The sequence below is a fragment of the Oryctolagus cuniculus genome, chromosome 6 (assembly GCF_051225735.1).
Source record: "Oryctolagus cuniculus isolate XC-2025 breed Fujian yellow rabbit chromosome 6, ASM5122573v1, whole genome shotgun sequence".
Taxonomy (NCBI): domain Eukaryota; kingdom Metazoa; phylum Chordata; class Mammalia; order Lagomorpha; family Leporidae; genus Oryctolagus; species Oryctolagus cuniculus.
Window position 1 is genome coordinate 100396713 of NC_142872.1, and position 26295 is coordinate 100423007.

A 26295-nucleotide genomic window follows, 5' to 3' on the forward strand; every position below is an offset into this window, starting at 1 on the left:
TCTTGGCTCTTGGCTTTGGCTTGGCCAGCCCTTGGGCCGTTGTAAGCATTTGGGGAGTGAACCAATGGACAGAAGATATCTCTGTCTCCATATCTCTGTAATTCTGCCTCTCAAATCAATAGATCGATCTTTAATTAAGAAAAAGGAAAAATAGTGACCAGTATTTACACTTCCATTTGCAAGAGTGGGAGAGATTGAGAAATCTTCCATCCACTGTTTTACTCCCCAAATGCTGGCAACAGCCAGGGCTGGGCCAGTCCAAAGCATGAGTCCAGAAGCTGATTGAGCTCTACCACCTGTGGCCTCCAAGGGCATGCATTAGCAGGAAGTTGGGTCAGAGGTGGAGGAACCAGGCACTTGCTAAGGTCATCACAAGCCATGTCTTAACTGCTGTGTCACATGTCTACCCCTATCCTTTTGAACAATGCATGGATTTCAATGCTTCTAATTTCTGCTAATTTGTTTGGCCCAATTATCTGATGTTAACTGTTTTTAAAATGCCACCTCTAGTTCTTGGGTGATGGATTCTGCCAGCTGTTAGCTGCATAGTGATGTATATTATACTGATGTATAATGATGCTAAGTTGGAGCATCTTCCTGGCCGTTATCAGTTTTAGAAGCAGCTGTGTGACCTCTAGGTACTTGCTCAACTGGCTGGATAATGTGGTTAAAAAATGTCCAGGATTTAAGAACATCACATGCCCTTTGGCTTCTTCTCACCTTTGCTTCTACTTTTATGGCACAGAGTCGTTATGTTTCCCTAGAGATTCTTTCTTCCAAATACGTGTCATGACAAGGACCTGACATATACAAGGATACTTCAAAAAGTTTGTGAAAAATAGAATGAAAAGATGCTTATTGTGCAAAAAATTTTTGAAATCCATGTATGAGTTTTTAAAAAGTTCATGAAAAATGTGTATTATGAATAAACTATGCAACAATTTCAAAATTATCCTTGCACCGAAACAAAATTTCAATTCCATTTTTTTTCCCCCAAGAACTCTGTGAATGGGATGCTGAAACTTAAGATCCCACTGCTTTCTCTTAAGTAACCATCATGAATTCCACTGGCTAGCCAATATTGTTCCTGATATTTTATTGAGTTTGGGTGAGAAAGGCAACAAAGAAGGACTTTTATGTCAGCATTGTAATTGTAATCTTCCACTGATTTCATCTCTTCTTCCATTCTTTTCAAGGGCTGATAGACTTTTTGAGAGGGGGAGAGAGAGAATCGATCTCCCATCTGCTAGTTCACTCCCCAAATCCATACAAGAGCCTGGGCCATCCAGAAGCTGGGAACTCAGTCTGGGTCTCCCATGTGGGTGGCAGGTACCCAAGTATTTAAACCAACATCACTGCCTTCCAAGGTGTGCACTGGTAGGAAACTAGAAGTTGGACATGGAGCTGGGACTTGAAACCTGGCACTGAGATGCGGGATGAGGGTGTCTCAAATGGTGTTAACCATAGTGCTGCCTCAAGGCCGCCAGACTTTACTACACTGAGTTAACAGCTTTATCAATCATCAGTTGGACAAATCTCATCTCCTCCCTGTTAGTCCTTTTATTTATTCATTTATTTGAGAGGCAGAGTTACAGAGAATTCGAGGGTGAGGCAGAGAGAAAAGTCTTCCATCTGCTGGTTCACTCCCCAAATGACCACAATGGCTGGAGCTGAGCTGATCTGAAGCCAAGAGCTAGGAGTTTCTTCTGGGTCTCCTATGTAGGTGTAGGGCCCAAGCACTTGGGCCATCTCCCACTGCTTTTCCAGGCTATAGCGGAGAGCTAGATTGGAAGAGGGGCCGCCAGAACTAGAAACAGCACCCATATGGGATGCTGGCGCTGCAGATGGAGGATTAACCTACTGCGCCACAGGGCCAGTCACGACTTTGTTAGTTCTAACAGTTTATCAAAATCACGTTTGGGATTCAAGAGAATAGCAGGGAAGTTTTATAGAATATTGAGGAAATGCATCAAAAGTATGCCACAGAATTTGTCTGAAACTCTGAATGTTTTGGCGTCATTTAGGTACGAGCAATTTCTTTATTAATTTTTGTGATCAAATTCAAACATACACATCCAGTTCATTAATAATGTGCCTCTCCAAAACATCAAGACATCACTTAAGCGCTATACTTTTTGTAATATTTAGTGCCTTATAAGGTTCAAATGTAAATGTGATACAGAAGTCACAAAACAGGATGGCAAATACATGGCTACTCTGAAGTTGTAGGGAGTCTCCTAAGAGAGAGTTCCTATCAAGGACTTGTGACACGGATATGGAAATGGGCTCATGTAACACAGACTGCCACCTTGGACCTCATGGTATCTGTCACAGTTTCATGGCTGAGGAGTGATAATGTGGAATAAAGCTACCCAAAATGTGAAATGAACAAGCCCAAGGTTTAGTCAGATCTGGGGTTCTGCTACAGACTTTTACAACTTTTTGACTCCATGAGTTTGGGCAAGTCCTCTAAGTGCAGGAAAACTGGGTGTCGCAGGAATCCAATGAGACGCTGAAGGGAAGGTTCTTTGGAAAACAAACGTCCCCTATGCTCCTGTGCAGGAAATCGCATGTCAGCATAGAGAAGCTTTGGGTTTCCATAGTGAGAAAGACTCAGTAAACACCACTGAAGAACATCTATGACCCAACAACCCATGTAAGGAGACTCTTAGGATGGGGTCTCTCTGTATTTTGCAATGCTTGAGACACTAATATGAATTTAGGGATTTTTCCTATTCTTCCGATGAAGCTGTTACTATGTGCTGTAAGTACTGGGCACAAACACTTCATCCTCACACCCATCCTCTAAGGTCGCTGGATGGTCACACCGATGTTGACATACAAGGACATCAGGGGCATGGATTAAAGAAGGGTCCACAACAGTCATGGCCATAGCCAGAATTCTATCCATCCTCATTGCATTCATGAGTATTCACTGCATTCAATATATTTGCTATTTTCTTCTCCTGGTAAGGCTATTGCAGAATACTGAAGTGCTCTGCAGTACCTTTGGGGAGAAGGAAACATCGGGCATAGGTAATTGCCCAATCTGGAATAACTGAACAGTCTGATGAACTGTTACACTCACTGGCAGAATATGCCACGTTGACAGCCACCTGCTGGGCTGGAAAGATGAGGCTGTACAACTTTCCAGTGCCTGGGAGGAGGGCTGCAAATGGCCCTGAGTGTGCCTGGGGAGCCTGCCTGCCACAACTCTTGAGAAATAGTTACTGCATTAAAAGGGCATGTAGAATATTTTCCAGATTTCCCAACCACACAGGCTTCACCCCAGCTCTGGCTTCAGACCTCAAAACGCGTGGTTTGGCCATGAATGTGGAATCAATATCTTTTTCTAGCACCCTGTGCTTTCCCATCCTGTTTCTAAAGTCTGTCCTGCGGAGTTGCCAGGAAGCTAATCATTTCAGTTGATAAATCTGTTTACACCCAGAGGCATTGTTTTTATGGGGGTCTCCAACATCTTAGCCCTCAATAGGAGTGATGGATGTGGGAATCTAAAAGCACTATGGCAGCTCCCTGGGAGCTGTTCTGGGGAAAGCCCTTTATTTATGATGTACACAGGCAGCTTCCCTACCTGTTGGGCCAGTGCAGGTGGCACCTGGATGGCATCAAGAGGAGCACTGTGGCTGGAAGCTATGGTGGCAGCAAAATGCACTCAACCACACACTGCGCCTCACCTTCCGAGGGCACACCTAAACAGTAGGGGCTGTGGCACCATATTTGTCTATTTGGAGGCACAATGGTCAAAAAACTTTAATGGAAAAGGGCCCATGCAGTGGGGGAGCTTGACTTCAACTTTTTAGTTTCCCTTAAAAACAGGAGCAGTTTTAAAACTCTGCACAAGGCACTGATCCAATTAATAAAAGCATTTAGCAGAGCAGTGAATCTTATTTTGCAAAATTCTCTGAAAGGCCTAGGGTGAAGGAACTGTGAAGAGGGAGTGCAGCAGTCTACCTTTGGCTTCTTTTGGTGTTGTTTTTCTATTCCTGTTATTTCTTCAGGTCTTTGACTACACCACCGCCCAAACCTCCCACGTTTCTCAAGATGCTAATTTACTCACGAAAGAAACACACCTCCAAGTTTATTAATAACCAACGTTTTTGTTTTATTAGAGCAGATACAGTTGTGAAAACTGTACATTATACATTTTGGTTTCAGGATTATAAATAAAGGAACTCACAGGTAGGGAGTTCTTTTTCACAGCAAGAAACTTTAAATAAACAAAGTCATGTTTTATTAAGTACATTGGCAGACTTCATGTGCTGTCCAAAATGTAGAGTACAGTATAACAACCCATTAGAAAGAGCCTTCATGTAAAATACAGCTGTGCACATTTTAGAAAAATACCAACAATTTGAGCTTTGTTTTAAAAAAGCTTATAAATCATACATATATTTATAAATGGAACCAACATGCTCACTTTATAAACATATCCTGTAGTTATCTGTTACCCATTATTTCCAAAGCATTACATTTTTTTAAATAAACACTTAATGAGATTAAATAGTTTATTTTCTTAAAAAAAAATCAGATTTCCCAGCGTAAGGAGCTAAGGGGCTAGGCAGGAGCAGTGAGAGTACTGAGACTGACACAGGAACTGAAACGTTTGTTCTTGGGGGGAAAACGTACTTCCTAAATTGGAAAGTCAAAGCAAAAAGTAAAAAATAAATATACAAGTTGTAATTTTTCATTTGCTCTCTTTCTGCCTTCTTCTGTATTCCATATTGGTCACACCCAGGATTCTCAACATATTGTACTTCTGAAAAAAACATCACTGGGTTACTACCCCGCAGGTGACAAAGCATCCAGCCCACACCTGTGCTAACGCCGGAATCACGTGAGCTGTCTCTTCTGCACTGAAAAGGTAGCTACCAAGGTAAAAAGAATCTGATTACACCATGCAAGTCGTGAAAACATTTAGGAACAGCTTCCCCTCTGAAATGTAATGTTTTAAAGAGATTTAATAGACACCTCTCCTCCCCTGGTTTCTTTTTAAATAATTACTTTTATATAGAGAAACTACATGGTCTTTATAAGCATGCTTCTGAGTAATAAAGGCTAAATTATAAAACAGCAAAAAAAGAAATCAGAATGTCAGAACAACAAAGGACTGCAAAAGACAAATATTTAAAATAAAAATGTCTATGCCTTTAAAACTTGAAATGAAATTACAAAAGGACTTTGAAAAACACGAAAGGCAGAAAACTGACAAGCAATGATTCAACAAAGCTGTATGCTCTACCTGAATGTATTCAACAAAAATTAAAGTTGGAAAAAAAGAAGAGCAGTTATTAATAGCATCTTGCTTAACTTTCATGGGAATTAACATAGCCACTGACAAGATTTTATTTGGTTGTAAAGTACGTCAGCAATGAAACTGAATCCTTTGAACACTGATTACTGCAGTCCATGCAACATTTTGACTATACTTCTTAGAGTTCTGTTGTCTTTCAGCTTTCAAAATTTAGCACCTCCTAAGTGCATAAATAATTCATTTCAGTCAGGTTAAGAATACTTAAGTTATTTCTTAGGAAGGTATGATGCCTTCAAGTTGCTAATTTTTAAAGAGAAATAGCCTTTGACAGGTTTAGGAAGAACACATGACAGGAAACGTGATGTATTGCTATCCAAATCAACATACAGTCACTAGCATTTTGTTGTCTGTCTTCTCCTTGAGATGCAACATGTGTGTGTTGTCCAGCCAGGACCGCAGGTGGTACGATGATGATCCATCATATTTAAATCAACAGCAAAAATGAACAGAGTCGTGCACAAGCAAACGAAACGTTCTCTCCCAGAACATTCCATGAGATGTTAGAGCAGCAGGTCATGGCATAAGACTGGTGAGTGATGCTGCTACCTATTTCTTCTAACGAGATAGGAGTGAATGTTGGAACCACGGCCACAGCAACACAATCCTCTGACCGCATTCCTCGGGCAGTCGTTTCCCCAGCTCCCTACTAAAAACGTCAGATGGTAAAATAGTAAGGCAGCTGTTGACTTCCATCAAAAGAAAAAAAAAATGCAGCTCCATACATTTCCAGTTTAGTCACACTCTGCTAAGACAGATGGAGTAGCCAATGCCAAGAACGTCGCCGGATGGGGCTGCTTCAGCAGATTTTTTAAAAAGAATTATTAATAAAAGTTTTGCTCTCCAAAATGGCTGCGTGCTTCAGATCCCAGAGGACCCCCAGGGCCACAACGCATTCCCAGGGGACATGGACAGGTCCTCTGGCTGAAGTTTCCAAGGTTCATCTCTCTCGCGATCCCATCCTAATTCCAAGCCTCCTTCCCTGTGTCTGAGTCTGACTGGGGTGTGCCATTTAAAGGGCTGACGACAGCACGGCAGAGAACTGTGGGCTACCACCACTAGTTGTCATGACTGCACTGAAGGGTCAAAACAGTTATAGCGTTAAGTAACTACGTTGAATCACATTCAGGCACAGCCAAAATTAAAAGTGAAGGACAATATGTCATTGTTAAAAAAGACTCTGAATTTGAAAACGAGCAAAGAATGTTACCGACAGTGGTCTGATAGAGAAATGAAGGCTGTTCTTACCTTTCCTAATTCCAATCAAGTTAGAAAGTGAACAAAAAGAATGGCTAAGCCGATATTCAACAGCATGACGAGGACAATCATGACTGAATTAGGGCCCTGGAAGAGAAACAGAACAGGCAAGCATCACTTTTCCTGTGCAAGTCAACAGGTTACCAAAACTGATGAACACAAATATAAGAAAACCCACGTGGCTTCCAGGAAATAAGGCATGAGTGGGGACAGACATTCCAAAGTGTCTAAGTCAAAAATGGCAGTGCAGTGTTCAGATGGAGCCATAGCTGAACTTTCCACTTACAATGAATCCAGCCTGGAATTAGTTTACAGGTGTTCTTGACAATAACCTGCTTCATTTGCCTCGAAATGAGGGGACTCGGCTAGAAGCCAACGGGGACCAGAGCTGTACATTTGTTGTTAGGATGTGATCCCTCATCAAAGAAAGTGAGAACACGAGAGTGAAAACTCTCGGGAGAAAACTCAAAATGAGGTTCGCTAACTCTTGCTGTTTCCTGGATGTGACCCTGTTCTTAAAGTAAAAGCAGCAAGGGGAAAGCTAAGTATTTTCAGAAGTTATTTCACGGGTCCTGCTTTTGATTTTGTTCATCACAACCACAGCATCTGAAAAATCAAATTATATTTAATAAACTACAGAATTCTATTTTGATCAGCATCACTAGATCAAGTACCAGCTATAACCCAAGTTTCCCAAACCTCGTGGACTTGAACCTCAGCTGCCACATCTTTTCCGACCTGGCCCAAGGAGACACCACCTTCATGAAGAAAGCCATGATTCTGGTATTACCTAGTAAAATAGTATCTAAGTCTTACATAGCATCCAAAGTATTCTAAACTGGCCTTATGAGGCAGGAGGTTTATTGTTCCCATTTCACAAATGAGGAAAAGTTCATACTCGACCTGGATATTAAAAAGACTACACTGAAACAATGTTACAAGGCCTTTTTTCTTTGCCACTATCAACTGCTTGCTCAGGGGGTCGTCCTCCCGCTCAGCAGGTTGCACCATCCTAAAGGGGTCAGAAGACTCCATTTCTCCACCCCAGAGTCTGAGCTACACAGCAGCCGGGTCTTGTCACGCTCACTGCTGTATCCCGTGCACCCATACATGGGGTTGCCCACTTCATCCATGAGAACCCACTACCTTCCAGCACTTTCCCAGGAGATGCTGGTACAGATGAAGTCAGTGCATTCCAAGGGAAAAAAAAAAAGTAATTTGGAAGGGGAGGGGTGTGCGCAAACAAGTGTACCTGAGGTGGAAGGGTGGGGAAGGAGAAAAACCCCAGTTCTTAAATTCCAAGTCAAAGGGAGGAAAAATCAACATTGACGGTAGCTCTCTCTAATGCCAGGCGGTGGGCTAAGAATTCCTAAGTAGATTACTTCTTGTTCATTTCTCCCCTGTGATGACTCGTTCCATCTTAAGGAGCCCCAAGAGGGTGTCTCACGGAAGGTTATCCCACCGGTATGAACTAATAAGAATTAGACTTCAGTCTGTCTAATTCAGAGCTCCAGGCTGTTTTCTCTATATTCCTACTGAAGCCACAGGCCTTACTTTAAAAATGATTCCCCACCAAGTTCTTAAGATGTTTTCATCTACACTCTCTAATTTCCACGGTATCAGAAAACATCAAATCTTGACAGCAACCAAGTGGCACTTTAGAATACTTGTGTCCTAAATTAATAGGAGATGCCTAACTCACTCACGACTAACTTAAGACACAAAGTAATGCAGGAAGCTACAATTCAGAAAATAATGATTTTTTTAGCATTATAACTCAGCACAGATGTTAAAGAAATACCATTATGACTATACATGTTGATTGGATTTTGTTCATTAAAGTGTCAAGGATTTGGGATTGTTTTAGCTCTTTCGGGCCAGTGGATTTAATTCGTAGTTCTCAATGGTAACTTAGTGATATGAAAAATGAGAAACAGTATACTGTGCTAAAACAATACAACATAGAGTTCAGCGTCTTTTGCTGGACCCCAGAAAAGCAGAAGACAGAAAGTGCCTTCAGCCAACTGCATTTAACTTGCAGTACATAAATCCTTATAAGGTTCTGTGAATTTATCTAACCCTTTTGAATTGGTTAGTATTTTGGGTTTGTATATTCTCCTGGGTTAAATTTAGCTTACTATCTTTTTCCAGTTTTGGCTCACAGCTCATTGTACTGGTAATTCTGGGTTCTATGAATAAGGAATGAATGCTATATCCAGAATGAAAAAAATACATACTTTTTCCCCCACTGAACAGATCCACATATGTTTATCCTACCTGTGTCACTACATTTACGAAGCTATGTTAACAGATGACTCAGTGAAGATGAGAGTCAACCAGCCATGAAGAGTCCAAGCGGTAACCAGGTAAACAATACAAATGTGAGGGGCTGTGTTTAACAGGCAGATAGCAAGGCCTGACCTCTGTGTTCTTCAGACACCTGCGAAGGGTGCAGGGTCAAAAGCTTTAAGGTGAAGTCCAATAAATATGCTGCAGTGGCCAGTTGTTGCTTAAAATAGCAAAATGAAAAAAAAAATCAATCTTGCTTCTCAAGACTGACTGGGACAGGTGTAAGCAAAGAGGCTGTGGTGGGGCAAAGTGTAAGGTCTTGCTTGCAGAGAACTCCAGGTGGCTAGAAAATCTAATTCAGGAAATGAAGAGTTTTTTCTTAATGAGACTGTCACTCATATTTAAAACCATACAGAATTTTCTGCTCAAGGAGTTACTGGAATTTTATTCATGTTCAATTTGAAACATCTAAAATCATGAAAAGAACAAGGTTTAATTTAGCATTAATAAAACTGTTTAATTACATTGATCAGGCTCCTAAGATGCTGCTTCTGGCTCTTACCAGGGGTTGCCCTGTTGCAAAACCTTACTAAAATTCTGGTATCTGGGGTCGGCGTGGTTGTACAGTGGGTTAAGCTGCTGCTTAGGATGTCGGCATCCTGTATTGGAGCACCGGTTTGAGTCCTGGCTACTGTGCTTCCAATCCAGCTCTCTGCTAATGCACCTGGGAAGGCAGTGGAAGACAGCCTGAGCATCTGGGGACCTGCCACACACATGGGAGACCCAAATGGAATTTCAGGCTCCTGGCTTCAGCCTGGACCAGCCTCAGCCATTGCAGCTATTTGGGGAGTAAACCAGTGCATGGAAGACCTCTCCCTCTGCCTCTCCCCTCCTCTGTGATACTATCTCTTTTAAATAAATAAAAGCATTTTGGAAGCACATAGAACTTGTACCAGAAACATGAATCCACATGTGTGACCAGGTGTCTGGAGGAAGGTTGTGGCGTAAGCCCTGAAACAGCCTCACTTCTCCTATGCAATGAATGAATGGGCTCTGGTGTTAGTCTGTGCCCCAGAAGATTTTCTGTACTTCTAGGAGATCCGTATCTGGCACGATCCCAAGGATGGGTCATATCTACTGGAACACTGAGGAACTACTTATACTTCAACTAGGACAGCGCTGAAACAAACGTAAGAAAAGCCAATGCTTCCTGAGCACTTGTTCTGTGCTAGGCACTGTGTGAGGATTTAAGTATCACCTCATTGGATCTCCTTTTAAGAATTATTATTATTTACAAGAGTTACGGGGTGGGGGAGATATCTTCTATCCCCTGGTTCATTCGCTGGGGGTGGGCCAGACTGAAGCCAGGAGCCAGGAACAACTTCTGGGTCTCCCACATAGGTACAGGGGTCCAGGAACTGGAGCCATCTTCCACTGCTTTTCCAGGTGCATTAGTGGGGAGCTGGATTGGAAGTGGAGCACCTGGGACTCGAACCAGCGTCCATATGGGATGCCGGCATTGCAGGCAGCAGTTTTACCTACTATGCCACAGTGCTGGCCCTACTTGGTTGGTTCTTCACAACCACAGGAAATAGGGTCAGATAAGGAAACCAACACACAGTTAGGAAAACTTGTCCAGTGTTACACAACTGCTAAGCAGCAGAGTTGGGATGTGAACCCAGGAAGTCCAGCACCAGTGTTCAAGCTCTGAGCCCCGAAACCTGTCCCACCCCAATCACATAAAGTGTTTGAAATTCGATTCAGTTTGATTGTCCACCCTATAGACAAGAGATTCCGACCGAGACTGGAGCTCTCGGCTGCTCACAGATAGCCCTGACTGGTTCACTCTGTTTTCCCTCAAATGCCTGGCTTCGTGTGAATGTTTCTGTGAACTGTTATTTATAAACCACTAGCGTATACACTTGTCTTTCTAGCTCAACAGTGCATGTTGTTCTGCATTGTTTTACAGGCTAGTCCTTGACCAGCCCTGTGGTGGTCGCTGGTACTTCCTGACTCCTGGGGAAGAAAACAGGAGTATGAAAGACAGCTCAGTGTCTGAACCCTGGAGGCAGCCTGAAGCCCAGGAGACCCCTCTTTCTGCTCTGGTGTGTGCAGGGGTGCTCTAGGGACTGACATACCGAGAGATGCAAGATGCTTGGCTGACTCCAAGAATCAGAGGAACTGCAGGTAAGAGCTAGGGAATGCGACCGCGCCCCCACCCCCTGCTAATGTGTAGTACACAGGTTTCCCTTTGTGCAATTCTGGAAGTTAACTGAACCCCACTACTGGGTACCCAGAGGCGCAAATGATAATGACCTTGCAGTGCCTGAACTTCTCTCTTTTTAAAACAGGCAAACTAACATGAGATTTCTATAAAAATTTGTAGAAAAATGGGAAAAAAATGAAATGTGATAAAGTACATTTTCTACAAACTTTTTAAGATTTATTTATTTGCAAGGCAGGGTTAGAGATTTTCCCTCTGTTGGTTCACACCCCTGAATGGCCGCAATGGATAGGATAAAGACAGGAGCTTCATCTGGGCCTCCCATGTGGTACAGGGGCCTGAGCACTTGGGCCATCTTCTGCTGCTTTACCCAGGGCATTAGCAAGGAGCTGGAGTGGAAGTGGAGCAGCCCATAAGGGGTGCTGGCATCACAGGTGGCAGCTTTACCTGCTATACCACCATGGCAGGCCCCTTCCACAACTTGTCTGTATGTGAGGCTTTATTAACCTGTAGATATGTGCAGGGCCTTCAACAAGTTCTTGAAAAATCTGAATTTTCTCTAGCTTTCATTTTTCCACAAACTTTTTGAAGCTCCCTTGTACATGCTAAGTCAAATGAGAACTGAATTATTTATCAAATTCAGTAGAGATAATAAGATCAAGATACTGACATAATGGTGTTAATTTTTTTAAATGTTTCCTTACAGAATATCTCATTTATATATGTATATCTCTGTTTTGAAAACTAGTTACTGGGCCTGGCATTGTGGTGTAGCAGGCATAGCCAGTGCCTGAGAAGCCTGCATCCCAAATGGGCACTGGTTCAATTCCTGGCTGCTCCTCTTCTGATCCAGCTCCATGCTGATGCACTTGGGAAACCAGTGGAAGATGGCCAAGTGCTTGGGCCCCTGTACCCATGTGGGAGACCCAGAAGAAGCTCCTGGTTTCAGCCTGGCCCAGCCCCGGTCATTGTGGCTGTCTGAAGAGTAAACCAGTGGATGGAAGATCTCTGTTTCCATCTCTCAGACTTTCAAATAAATAAATAAATCTTAAAACAAAAACAAAAACATTTATCTCCATGGAGGCTGAGTCTTGGGAAATTAGTTCAGTTAATCTGATTACTTATTTAGCAAATTAAAAAGTTAAGAACCTGGGAGGGAAAACAACCCAAATGAGTGTTTTATAGATACTAGCAAAATAAACATAAGACTTGCAGGCATTATGAGTAGAAACTGATGGTTGGACTACATTCTGGTTGGTCAAAATATCCTACACCATGATGCAAGTAGAGAGGGGTCTTCCAAAATATTGGCTGTGAACTGTGGCTTCTTCCCTAAGCCACAAGGCATGTGAGCAGTTTGACAGGTCAGCCAGTTAATTATTGCATCAACAATTACTTAGCTTCAGTAAGTCTCACTTGAAGGGGCATGCATTTATCAATAGCATACAGCTTTCTGGCCATGTAATAAACATCTTAAATGCGTAAGAACCAATAACAACAACTAGCATTTATAGGAAAACTGGAATCACGCTGTTGAAAATCTTACCATGTTCTAGCTACAAAGTCTGGCTATCTCATTACAGTCCAAACTAAGTGTATATGACAGGAGTTCACCACGGCTCTCAGGGATGTTGTCTTATGCAAAGATGCTGACTTGCAGGGCTCACATGAGGACTCTGACCTTGTTGGAGTCCTCGTCTTTGCACAACCTCTGAGAGGGGCAGCCCTTTGAGGAGATGGGGCGTGATTCCCTCCCAGCGATCAGAAGCTCCAAAAGGAAATGCTGGCATGGGCTTACTAGAACAGGATGCCCGCTGGCATGGGCCAAGTCTGTCTTACCTGAATGGTGCCCATGGTGGGTGGCTGAGCGAGCACAGGGATTGCTGCTTCGAGAGTCCTTTGCGGTCTCAAGCTACAAATGTGTTATGTTCTCCTCTAAACCACCCAGTTGTCCCAGGATTTCTGTTAGCCCGGCTGCCATCGAGGGGCACGATCACCCCAGACTGCTCCTTGAGAGAACCAAAGGAGGGGAGAAAGGAAGAGAACAGACAGCTTGCGAGACTTACTGAATTGGCTTCTCTTTCCATGGAAGGGCACGAATCATTGCTTGCTGGATTCTTTGGTATAGCAAGTTCAGACTTCTTAGCTTTTGGCTCAGCTTTGCTTTCTTTGGCAACTGGTTTTGTCACAGATTTCGGGGGACTCCACTTGTTAGGCGATGGCTTGTGCACCAGTGCTGAGGAAGATGGGCTCGATCTGTCATCGTCCTCCGCGTCTACGGGAGGGTGCTGGGGGGCGTGCAGTTTCACGTAGTAGCCGTGATACTGAGAATGCAGCTCCCCGTTACTAGGGTTGGGGACGTGGTGGCGGCCAGAGTACTTGGACTGGGACACAGCGGCTCCTACCTCCTTCGTGGGAGCCTTGGACGTCAAGGGCTTATTGACAATGGCTGTCACCTGCTCCTCAGCCACACCCCTTTTATCTTGATTGAGTCTTGCCCCTGAGCTGGGGTTTTGCTTCTTTGCAGGCTTTGGGGGGGAAGGCTGTGGAGAGCGGCTGTACTTGGGACTCGCCTCTGGAGACCCTGGGGGTGTCGTGCCTTTGCGATAGAAGTGAGGAGATTCCTTTGGTGTAGGTGGCTTTGCTGGTACCTTTTCTTCAGGGTTTTCTTTAGCATCTACACCTTCCTGAAGTCTCTGTTTGATGTAATCAGGGCCTGCAAAAAACAAGAAAAAAAGAAAAGAAAAAAAGAAACGAGAAGATGATAAAAATAAGGTACCGAAGTTGGTCAATACACACGGTAAACACAAGTGGTATTGCACTACATCCTATACCTATGTTATGGGTCTACTAAAAAAATAAGAATAAAAAAGGTATAAAAGCCTGTGTGGTATAGGTCTATATGTATTTCTACTAAATCAGTTTATCCTCCTCTCCTTTTTCCTTTTAAATATATTTAAAAGGCTTTGACTAGAATGAGCACAGTTCATTCCATTACTTATCCTATTCTGATAGCTCTGAAAGTTAAATAGTTCTGACCTCCCTACTAATGGTATTGTTTCACCTACTTGCAGGATGTGGAGGTGACATCCATGTTGATCACGCACTGGTCACAAGACTGTAAATAATCTGCTCACGTTACATGGTCTAATTAAAACACCGAAAGTATACAGTTTAGCAAAGCTATAACCTGACTCATCTGCGGCTGAAGTTAATAAAGTGTAAGCAAGAGAAGACCCTGTAGCTAGCGGTCTTAATAATCTCAATTAAGGGATCCTGAGCATTTTCTAGCCAAGAGCAACCTGCATAGTTTCGGTTGCACTCTATGAAATCACTTCCAACCTGGTCCACTCACAGCTGGGAAAACATGGATTTGTGTCCTTGGTGTTCTGTCAAGGTAGGCAGTTGTCGTTGGCTCTAAGGATACCCTACCCCTATTTTTTATATAGTTTGGGGTTATTCATAATAATAGTGATTTTTTTAATAAATGGAAAAATTTTCATTTTTAAAAACCGCGTGGTGGGGGCCAGCGCTGTGGTATAGCAGGTGGAGCTGCCGCTTGCAGTGCCGGCATCCCATACGGGTAATGGTTCTAGTCCTGGCTGCTCCACTTCCGATCCATCTCTCTGCTGTGGCCTAGGAAGGCAGTGGAAGATAGCCCAAGTTGTTGGGCCTCTGCACCTGTGTGGGAGACCCGAAAGAAGCTCCTGGCTTTGGATCTGAGCAGCTCTAGTTGTTGAGACCATCTGGGGAGTGAACAGCAGATGGAAGACCTCTCTCTCTGCTCTCTGTAACTCTGCCTTCAAATAAATCTTAGAAAAAACATGTGGCCCAGCTGCATTGTGATTTCACAAGGAGTGTTTGTAAAGAGACAGCATGTATACTGTAAGATGGCACAGGCCATAAGCTTATGGGTGCCAGTGGTCCAGGAGGGGACACTGTGGGTCCCCTAAAGCATCATCCTCCTTCTGGGTATACCAGCTCCCAGCCTCTCCCCAATCATCAAGACACACGTGCCAAGGTTGGCTTCAACCTGTCCATCAGCCACTGCTCATCCAGGGAGGTGAAGTCAAGGTCACATACTGAGTAGCTGACCTTGTTGCAGATGGGTGAGAGCTTAGAACACAGTCCCTTAGGTGTGCAGGAGAGAAACTATCCCAGCTGCTCCACAGCACCGCCATCTTGTTCATTTTCCTTCCTGCCCCCAACCCTGACCCTCACAAATAATTTGTACAGAGGGGCTGAAAACAGCTGTCCTTAACTGTTAAAAACACACATTGCAGATTTACAGTTTCACTTGCTCTTCCCCCTGCAATCTGAGTAAAAAGTCATTGCAATCAGGCTGCTGTTTCTTCTACAGATTATTTTCCAAAATTTAAAGTCGAACCAAAATCTTAGGTGTCACCTGAAAAACCCAACAGTCACAGAGCTCTTGAGTATCGCTTTTCAGATAAAATGAAAAACCACACACAAAGAGATGCCGAAGCGAGAAAGGGGCATTTCTGAAGAGCTCCCCTTGCCGGGTGAGCTCATGCCCTGGACACAGCAGTATCAACACAATTTCCTTCCACCAGGATGAGAACGCCACGCCATGGACTCAGGTTTCCCAAATCTGTCAAGACCACATGCCAAACATTGAGATCTCCTTCCTAAACTTGGTAAGCACTCCATTTTTTAAAACTGGCAACTTTCTTTGAAATCCTCCAAGAGAACTGGCAGTGTCAAGTCTTGGGCTGGTGAAAGGCATGTGACTTGAAGAAAAGGAGTGACTGTGACCATTCAAAAGGCGATGCCTTTGCTTCTGAATTCTTCCTTGGTGTGCGAGACCAGACATGGCATCGACAGAAACAGCATCATGAGCACAAAAAAGTTAAGTTCCTCCGTCAGCTGACTTGCCCCATCAGGCAGCAGTGGGGAACTTCTTTCTGCCAAGGGCCATTTGGGTATTTCTAACATCATTCCTGGGCCATACAAAACTACCGACTTGAAAATTAGCCTTTTGTAGATTTATTGAATTTTGAGTACTCCCCACCCCTCCCGTGCGGTCATTTATGCTGGTCTCTCATGGAGAAGCCCCTTGTCATTCTACTGCAAATTTATTTATTTATTTTGACAGGCAGAGTTAGAGAAAGAGACAGAGATAAAGGTCTTTCTTCCGTTGGTTCACCCCCCAAATGGCTGCTGTGTCTGGCGCGCTGTGCCGATCCGAAGCCAGGAGCCGAGTGCTTCCTCCTGGTCTCCCATGCAGGTGCAGGGACCCAAGGACTTGGGCCATCCTCCACTGCCTTCACAGGCCACAGCAGAGAGCTGGACTGGAAGAGGAGCAACCGGGGAAGAACTGGCGCCCCAACTGGGACAAGAACCCGGGGTACTGGTGCCGCAGGTAGAGGATTAGCCTAGTGAGCCGTGGCGCCGTTAGCAAATTCATTTTTTTAAATCCCCTTTGGAAAAACTACAAATGGATAATACATGGAAAAAAAATACTATCACTAGCCATCAAGGGAAACACACATCAAAACCACAATGAGATATCTCCTCATGCCTGTCAGAATGACTATTATCCAGAAGACAGAGAGCAACAAATGCTGGCTGGATGTGGAGAAAGGGGAACTCTTACACACTGTTGGTGGGAATGTAAATTAGAGCAGCCACTGTGAGAAACAGTCTGGAGATTGCTGGATTTCTAGTTTTTTTTTTTTTTTCTTTTTAAAGAAATCTCATTCCTGGGTACATGCCCAAAAGACACAATCTCACAGTATTAAAGAGATACCTGTACCACCATGTTCAAAGAAGCACTGTTGATAATAGCCAAGATATGGAATCAACCAAGGTGTCCACCATCAGATGAATAAAGAAAACGTGGCAAGCCTCATTCATGATGGAATACTATTCAGCCATAAAAAGAATGAAATCCTGTCATTTGCGGTAAAATTAGTAGAACTGGGGACACTGAATTGAGTGAAATAGATACAGAAAGAAAAACAGCATATTCTCCCTTTTATCTGGGAATGAAAGTTACTAAAACAAAACACAACTCAGTCTGAACACAGAATGTTGATTACTGCAGGCTGGGAGTGATAAAAGGCTTTTGGAGTAAAACATATAGGGGATGCTTTGTGACAAAAAAAATTTAATATGAGATACTAACAGGAAATGGGGTGAGAGGTACATGGGAATTCTGTTACTACCTCATAATTTTTGTGTTGTGAAATTAAAACTATTCTGAGATGTTTAAAAAAAAAAAAGCCGTCTCCTTCTCTCCTGCAATCGAGTATGCTTATTCCTGATGGAGGCTGGTGCAGTGCGTGGGGCTTGCACACTTTCCCTTCACTCTCCCCACACGTTTCAGCACAGTTGCTTTATCTGTGCTCCGCTATTTCTCAATTTTATAGCAGTACTGAACTACCCAGCTAGGTATGGTAGTGAACGTACTGTGCAAAGAAGATTAAAATAGTCAAGATTCTTGGAGCTCGCAGAGTTTTAATCTAAGGCACATAGCGCCAGGTCAGTTACACCAGTGGTGAAGTACTTTTACTGTCTTCAATCGAATGGGTCAGCACAAGAGTTGTTTTTCTAATAAAATAAACTGCCGATGATGTACCTTAAAAGTGATTAATGTAAATACATATACAGGAAAGGGTATAAAAAATTAACAGGCTCTGGCAAATATTATTGGTTGCACCTTAGTTCTAAGAAATAAAGCTGTGCCAAAGTCCATGTGTTTCTGAAGATGTGAGACGGACAGTGCAGCTTACACATTTAGGGTTTATCCTACTGACTTTGCATTCCAACTGCATTTGTTGCAGACATGGGAGCTGCTTTGATAGACTCCAACAGAAAGTGACAGTGACTGGTGACCCAGCCAAACCTGCGAGAGGCCACTTCTTGGTGGGAGCGTGGGGTGGGTGGGGAGGAAGCTCAGGCAATTCTATCATAGTGGGACCATGAAAAATAACTTTCTAAAGACAACATGTATGGGGTTGCTGTCATCTGAAAAAAGTATAAAAACCAGTCATACTTAAAAACACAAAACGCATTTTCAAGTGCTTTTTATCAGCAGTCAAAAGAATGCTTCCTATCACTCCATTTATACTATCATGAATAGGCCAAGTGGAGAATGATTGGGCCACTGGAGGAATTTGTATTAATGGATTTTCAAAGCTACATTTTAGATTCCATTGAATATATTTCTGTTTATTAACTCTCAAATACCAGCCCATTCACCTCTTTAACCTCTAGAAATCTGATGTATCATCTCTTTGGGCACAGTTTTCCTATCCCAAATGCATTACGAAAGGCATGTCTTACCTGATTTCTTATGCCCAGTCTCTTCCCAAATTTGTGAGAGGGTAGAGATTCAGAGAAGGGGAAGTTGGGGGAGAGAGAATTCCAGTGACCGAAGGCACTCTTATTGGCTGGCATCCTCAATGGCCAGGACTGGGTAGGCCTGATGCTGGGAACTCAAACCAGGTTTCCCATGAGGTTTGCAGAGACCCAAGTACTTGAGCCATCATGGCTACTTCCCAGGATGTGCACTTGCAGAAACTGGGAATTGGGAACAGGTACTCCAGTACGTGATGAGGCCAAGTGCCTGCTCCTTATGCTCACTCTGTTAAGATGAGCTTTTCTGGTGCCGTTGCCCAGATTGATCTACAGGGCTTCTGATGACACTTCAAATAAGCTAAGGGAATTTTCTACAACAGTGGAAGCATATTTTAGCACCAACTTTCAGATTTAAATTTTTTTCTAGCTTTATTATACAACCCATGGTGGCTGGCCCACGGAATAAATGCACTCCTGAGCAGCGGCTTCTACACTGGCCACCTCTCAGATGCATCAGGGATATTATTCCTAGAGGTTTCGATATAATAAGCACACACCAAAGCCTGGAAATCCTCATGCTCAATAAATGCTCAAGGTGATTCTAACACAACCCAGCTACAGGTATGTGCAAGCATGCACAAAGTCCATATGCTGACTAGACATGGACCTAATCCCAGCCTTATGCAACTCCACGCAGCTGGAAATGGTTCCAACAAGGCACAGTCCTCTGCTGGCTGACCACACAATGAGCATATATACAGCTAGATTTTCCAGAGTAAGAGTTAGTGCCCTTTAATATAATGCAGAAGACAGAAGTGTTTCCTGGACTGTTTTCTCTTGGTCGGCACATGTTGTACCTGCTACTTGTTCTGTATAGTAACGTGTGGCAGCGTTGCAATGCCAGCAACATAAAGCTGATGAGATGCAGCAGTTCATTAAACAGTCAGGCCAGAACCCTGCCAAGGAGGGAGCTATGACAAGTGTTCATACTAGTTGTAGTAGGGACTTTCCTCTGTTTTTATAGGCACTATCTACAACTCCTAAGGGATTTTTTTTTTCCTTTGGGGATTCACTTTGGAATGAAGACAGATCCCAGTCACATGCCACACAGCATGAAATAGCCACATTCAGCATGTCAGCCACCAGCACTGGAAGGTGATGCCTCACAGTTGGCACAGAGGCTCTGAACAGATAATGGCAGATGGCAGCAGCGGGGTATCCAGTTCTTCAGAGTGAGCCTCAGTGGGCTGGCAATGGGCAGAAGAGCACCATGAACATGCTGGCACCCCCGCCGCCAAAACAAAAACAAAAACAAAAAACAAAGTCTACTAAGGCACTGCTGACACCAAATGTTTTGTAGTGACAGCAGGAGTCATTCAACAGAAAGTAGACATTGTCTCCGGAGTACCAATCAGTGAAAGGACCAAAGATTCTAAAGAGATGACAGGGGCAGGTGTTTGACCTAACAGTTAACATGCTGGCTAGGATGCCTGGGTTTGATTTCTGGCTCTGGCTCCTGACTCTGGCTTCCTGTTAATACAGACCTTGCGAAGCAGCAGTGATGGCTCAAGTAAGCGGGTTCCTGTCACTCAGTGGGAGACCTGGATTTTGTTCTTGGTGCCCAATTCTGGCCCAGGTGTTGTGGGCATCTGGGGAGTAAACCAACAGAAGGGCAATCTCTTTCTGCCCCATACATTAAAAAAATATTAAAAATATGACATGACTAGCGGCATGATCACCTTTGTGTTCTATATGGGATGAATACTACTTCCCCTTAGGATTTTACAGCCTTCTCTGTCAACAGTACCAGGATTCTGAGACTGAAGCTTCCGCTGGGATGTGCAGTGCCTTACACTTGGTTAGCGCTCAATTCACATTTGTGTAAATGGATATACTAAAATGAGCAAGTGGTAAGAATAGCTAGCAAACTCATGAATTACTAATTTCATGTCAGCCAGCAGACTATTTAGTTTCCATTTTTTATGAAAAAAATTGTATTCAGAATTTGGGGTTTGGGAGGTGAGCTTAGAAGTCATCTATTCCTGGATGCTTCCCTTTCCTTAACCAAAAATAGTGCCTATTAATGACAGGTGTAGACAATTATGTAATGAGGATGTGAGTGCTTTGATTTCTACACACTTCTCGTATCAGAAATGCAAGCTTAGCTAACATTGGTTCCTAGTAACCTATACTGAAGAATTTCCTTTTATCTTAGCTAATCAATGTACTGTACACCTGTCAACACTTAGGAGGGCATTTCAAAAAGTTCATGGAAAGTGAGATTAAAGATATATTTTGGTGCAGAAAATTTTTGAAATCCATGCATAAAGGGACTTGCAAAAACATTCATGAAAAATGTGCACTATGAAAAACCATGCATGGATTTCTAACATTTCTTTGCAACAAAATCTTTTTTCCTTTTAAAAAAAGCTTATTTTGATTTATTTGAAAGAATGATAGAGAGACAGAGAGCAAGCCTGAGAGAGTACATGCACTCTTCCATCTATGGGTTAATTCCTTAAATGCCCACAAGAGTCAGGGCTGGGCCAGGCTGAAGCCATGAGCCAAGAATCCCATCTGGATCTTCCATGTGAGCCATCACTTCGAACACCAAAGTGTGCATTAGCAGGAAGGTGGAATGGAGGTGGAGGTGGGATTTGAACCCAGGGACTCTGATATAGGATGCAGGTGTCCCAAGTGACAACCTGCTGTGACACAATCCCCACCCTTCAACTTTAACTCCATTTTCCACAAGTTTCTGGAGTTCCTTGCACATGCTTAAACACATGTAGCCTGGACAAGTGCGCTAACTCCCAAGAGGGCTCAAAACAAATTCACCACATTCCAGGGTAGTCTTTCAATTTCTCTAACACAGGCACAGCCCCACTGACAAATATTATACCCCACTTAATATCACTTGAAATCACTTGACATTATAAACACATATCTTGATGGAAAGGAAACTGGAATGGTTAGACAAAAAGCCATGCATATAGTTTCCTGATTGCCCTTCCCCTGCGTCTCAGCCCCTCCAACTTTCTTGGAGAACACCTCTAAAACTCTATCTTAGCCTTGCTGGCCTGGGAATCTTATTGTGTCCACTCTTTGAATTAGAACTATCTCAGGGGCAGACTCACATTAGCAAAGTTCACAAGATGGCTGTATGATACCAGATGGCCATGAGCAAAGCAAAGGCCAGTGGAGTCTCATTGATACTCAGGTATATGTTCTCCCTATTTGCAGACCTCCAAGAAGAGCGCAACCAAAATGAGTTAGTGGTGAATGTGGAACCAAGACAAGGAGCCCGCGATGAATCAAGTATCCAATGGCATCCAGCTGCTAACTTCATGCATTGGTTTCCTCGTCAGGACCATCGGCCACACCCTGGTGCCTCCAGTGCTCTGCAGCCTTCCTCAGAATAGGAATGCCTTTGCCAAGGTGACTGCAGTCCCCCAAGGTCTTGGCTCAGGCTGTCTCTCCTCTGGGCAGTGTCTGGATGCACACTGCCAGTGTTTGCCTCTGTGACTCTCTCCTCTCCCTTTTGAGGGTACTTCAAGGAGTTTGCAGAAAATACAAAAGTTTATTGGGGTGTAAAAATTAGTTTACATCTACCTGTAGTTGCTGTAAATATGCATTTTCCATGAACTTTTTGGAGACCAAGTCAGTCTTTTGGTGCTTCTGTGCAGCCAATCAGGAAGTCTTGCAGTTCTGAGAGCAGTGCTGACCTCTCTTTGTGCAGCCTATCGAGCTCATTTTCAAGTTTAACCCAGAGAACAATCTTCCTTCTAAGTCCCTGGGGGTGACTTGCTGTGCTGTTCCCACTGATGGCAAGCGAGGACCCTGTGCATGTGTGTGATCTTCTAAATGTAAGTCTGTGTATGTTCACTTGTATGCATTTTATTCTCTATTACAACTCAATCCTTTCAGTGATATGGCCATCCCACATGAACCATAGAATGATATGGCTTTGAAGTAAAGGTACAAGGTGGAACTCAGTGGTAAATATCCAAAACACTGCCAGCTCCTAAAACCAGGCAACATAGCACCAAAGTGGTGAAAGTGTAAGCTGTGACAATCTTCTCCCCAGAGTTCACCACTTCTAGACAGGGACACATGCATTCTAAACAACGGAGACATTTATAAGTGGGACATGTAAATTAAACGCGCAGCCTGACTTGGAAGTGTTTGAAAAGCCCTTTTAGCAAATGTCTATCTGATTTGATCACCCTGTAAATGCAATGGAAAGCATGAGTTACTCTCCCTTGAGACGATCAATAATACTCAGCACAGAAAAGCCTTCTATACAGTTGCTGACGGAAGTGTTGGCTGTGGGTCAAAGGGGCCTGCAGCCTCCCCCTTAGCTCTGGTCTCCGACCGACTCGCTGTCATCTCGTGCTACTGGGCTGCATTCATTACTGACAGACAACTGCTCGTATGAAGCGGTTTTAGCTAAGGGAGGGTGGAATTACATTTTCCCACAATATTTTTCCTCTCCAATGCTTTTACAGCCTGAAAGCCTTTCAAAGACCATTCGGTCTGGGAAACAGAGATGGCCTTCCTCTTGGTGACACGTAAGAGAAATCCAGAAAGATCCTGCTGCCCAAGAGCATGGACAAGGGAGCCAGGCAGTCACATCTGCAGACAACAATAGGGAGTCTGTTGGCTTTCAGGGCAGCTCAGGCCCACACCCGCTGGCTGCCCAGGGTCTCCCCAGTGGCAGCAGCACTGGGGAGCACAGGACCATCCCTGTGCCACCGCTGAACTCCTTCTACAGCTCTCACCCCCTTGAACAGCTAATTCGCCTGTGAACTTTAGGCACCAGGGAAGTGTGAGTTCATTTCACACCAGAAAATAATTTTTTTCTTAACAGGTCACTACAAAAAACAATGCAGACTCCCTTTCCTAACAAAATCTATATATGAAGTAACTGATTTAAATCCTATGCAAAAGGATTAAAAAAAATGCATGTGAAAGAAAACACACATTAGCATTGGTTGGCTCCCTTGGACTTGAACTCCAGAGAAGTTACTCTGGAAGGGTGTTATCTGTCACTCAGCAACTGGACCAGGCCCCTCTGCAGCCTTTCCCTCAAACAATCTGCACCTTTTTTTTTTTTTTTTTTTTTAATTTGACAGGTAGAGTTTTAGACAGTGAGAGAGAGACAGAGAGAAAGGTCTTCCTTCCGTTGGTTCACTCCCCTAATGGCCGCTTCGGCTGTCGCTGCACTGATCTGAAGCCAGGAGCCAGGTGCCTCCTCCCGGTCTCCCAGTCAGGTGCAGGGACCCAAGCACTTGGGCCATCCTCCACTGCCTTCCTGGGCCACATTAGAGAGCTGGACTGGAAGAGAAGCAACCAGGACAGAATCCGGCGCCCCAACTGGGTCTAGAACCCAGGGTGCCGGCGCCGCAGATGGAGGATTAGCCAAGTGAGCCACGGCGCCGGCCAATCTGCACCTTCTTAACCTGTCCCTCAACTGTCTTCTTTCTTTGCAGGGAAAAAAACAAATCAATCCCCAAGCCAAAAATCTGCAGGTCATTTCCCCATCCCTTATTGCAGGCAGGTTCCTAGCTGTTCTGTGGATCTCACTGTTCTGCTCACCTTTATTCACCCTGAAAACCACAGTGATGCCCTGTGGGGCCCACCCAGCACCCCCTCGCTGGAAGCAAACATGTACAAACCTACACTGTGCAGGGTGCTGGGCCAGGGGCCGGGTGGCAGTGACACAGCTGGACTTAAGAAAGACCAATGTCAGGGCTGGTGCTGTGGCGTAGCAGGTAAAGCTGCCGCCTACAGTGCCAGCATCTCATATGGGCGCCTGTTCAAGTCCCGGCTTCCGATCCAGCTCTCTGCTATGACCTGGGAAAGCAGTGGAAGATGGCCCAAGTCCCTGGGCCCCTGCACTGCGTGGGAGACCCAGAAAAAGCTCCTGGCTTCGGATTAGTGCAGCTCTGGTTGTTGTGGCCAACTGGGGAGTGAACCAGCGAATGGAAGACCTCTCTCTCTCTGCCTCTCCTTCTCCCTCTGTGTAACTCTGACTTTCAAATAAATGAATCTTTTTTTTTTTTTTAAAGAAAAACCCATGTGGAAAAGTCTTTTCCCAAGAAAAGGTAAATTGTGCTATTCAGAAATGTAAAGGAATTATTTTGATCTCTTCACCCAGAAACTTGCTGATGCCTCTAACACTCATTAGAAAGCTTATCAAAAATGGAGAAATGTATATAGAAAGGTGATTCTTACTAATTTGTAATTTTTAACAGTCACCAGTGTATTATAAAAAGGGAAACACTCTACTGGGAAACTACTAGAAGTGAGTTAAAAACTGAAACTACTACAAACCATTATTACTATTTTATAATATCCGAGGGGCAAGATGATCAAAATAATTTCTTCTGGAGTTTTCACTTTCATTTCTTCCATCATGATGTGCCTTTTCCTCCCAATCTGTGCAGATATCTGTGTTCTAAAGACAGTTTTACTGCCTAACCATACTCCTTTGAGCATTAGCTCAGGTTCATTAAGATAAAAAGTGACAATGCTTACTGGCTCGTCTCTTAGCGCCACTGTTATTGCTACCGGTGTCTCTGATCTTGTTATAGCAATCTGCCCGATTATCACCGACACAGCTTTTCTAATCAGACACTTCTTTTCGATTCCCATCCTGTGCACGGCCATTAGCTTCCTGGTCCCATGTGGCTGAGGGTAGGGATGCCGGAGGGGGATATACCGGGCATGACTCAGGTCTCCGAAGCTGAGACTTAAGACACCAGATGACATTCAGCCCTGTATGCCCCTGCTTGTTTTGTAGCACTGCTGACATTCCTAAAGCACAGAGCTTCAAGTGAAAAGGAAATAAAACCAGAGCCATGGCTCCCAGTGCCCCCGTCAAAGGAGAACTGCTTTACCTGGCTGGTAGAAGTCAGGCGACAGCTCCCTGGCCACAGCTCTCGCGATGTCGCATTCCTGGCGGGCGGCCAGCGCAGCCTGGTCGGCGGCGTCAGCTTTCGCTCTTGCGTGCGCAGTCCTACACGGGGCACAAAAGGGCCAGTCAGCAAAGGCGGCACCTTATTAATTACACATGGACAAGCAAAGCTCGATCCATGAAAAGCAACGTTAATCATGATCACGGCCCGCCACCTGCAACAGCGAGTCTTAGGGTCATGTTGCTGTGGGATTTTAATGACGGTCACAGAAATGAAACTACCTGTGCGTGGCCTGGGTCCTTCTTCCAGGGGAAATGAGAAGTATAAGCAAAGTCTGCAGCTTGATGCCAAGTCTGATTTGTTTTTTCATTAAGATTCGTTTTTAATTATCTTTATATACAGAAGATCAACTTAGTATATACTAAGTAAAGATTTCAACAGTTTGTACCCTCACAGACACACAAAGTTTAAGTACTGTTTGAACACTAGTTTTACCGTTAATTCACAGAGTCTGATTTTCAACACCGACAAGGTCAAACCCCTGTTCACTTTGGTTGGCACTGCCCCACTCAAACTATCAGAGTCGGATTCTAGTAGGTGAATTAATGCAGCATTTGTGGACTTCACTCTCATGGGAAAATCAACATCAGAATGTGATTTTGGAGAGACCTGCCTGGTGGAAGGGTGGGTAAAGTGGCACTTTGATGAAAAAATTAGAGCAGAACTGTTAGTAGTAGTGTTTACTGATTCTCATGGAGTAAATATTCCTGCCGTGCCCACTTCTGGGCTACTAGTGTGACGTCACTGGGCATGCAGTGCTCTCAGCAGCCCAGGCACAGACCAGGGGTCTGCTCTAAAAATGGCTGTGAGACAGGATTCCATCCACTGACTTCTAAGTATGTTTCTTGAATGAAACAGAGACAAGCAAGGCAGAGCTGGTGAGGACGGAACTG

General features: G+C 44.0%; 1 protein-coding gene across 4 annotated transcripts in view; it reads right to left on the reverse strand.

The window, feature by feature from the left end:
- Positions 1 to 4098: 4098 nt before the first annotated feature.
- JPH1 (junctophilin 1) overlaps positions 4099 to 26295 on the reverse strand; it is a 91387-nt gene continuing 69190 nt past the window's right edge. Inside the window, exons 3-6 of one of the 4 annotated variants that reach the window (XM_008255639.5) lie at positions 25325 to 25443; positions 13166 to 13815; positions 6578 to 6673; positions 4099 to 4777 (exon numbers count right to left, since the gene is read on the reverse strand). In XM_008255639.5, coding sequence (XP_008253861.1) covers positions 6593 to 6673; positions 13166 to 13815; positions 25325 to 25443 — 850 coding nt within the window. In that variant the 3' untranslated portion in view covers positions 4099 to 4777; positions 6578 to 6592. 4 annotated transcript variants of the gene reach the window in all.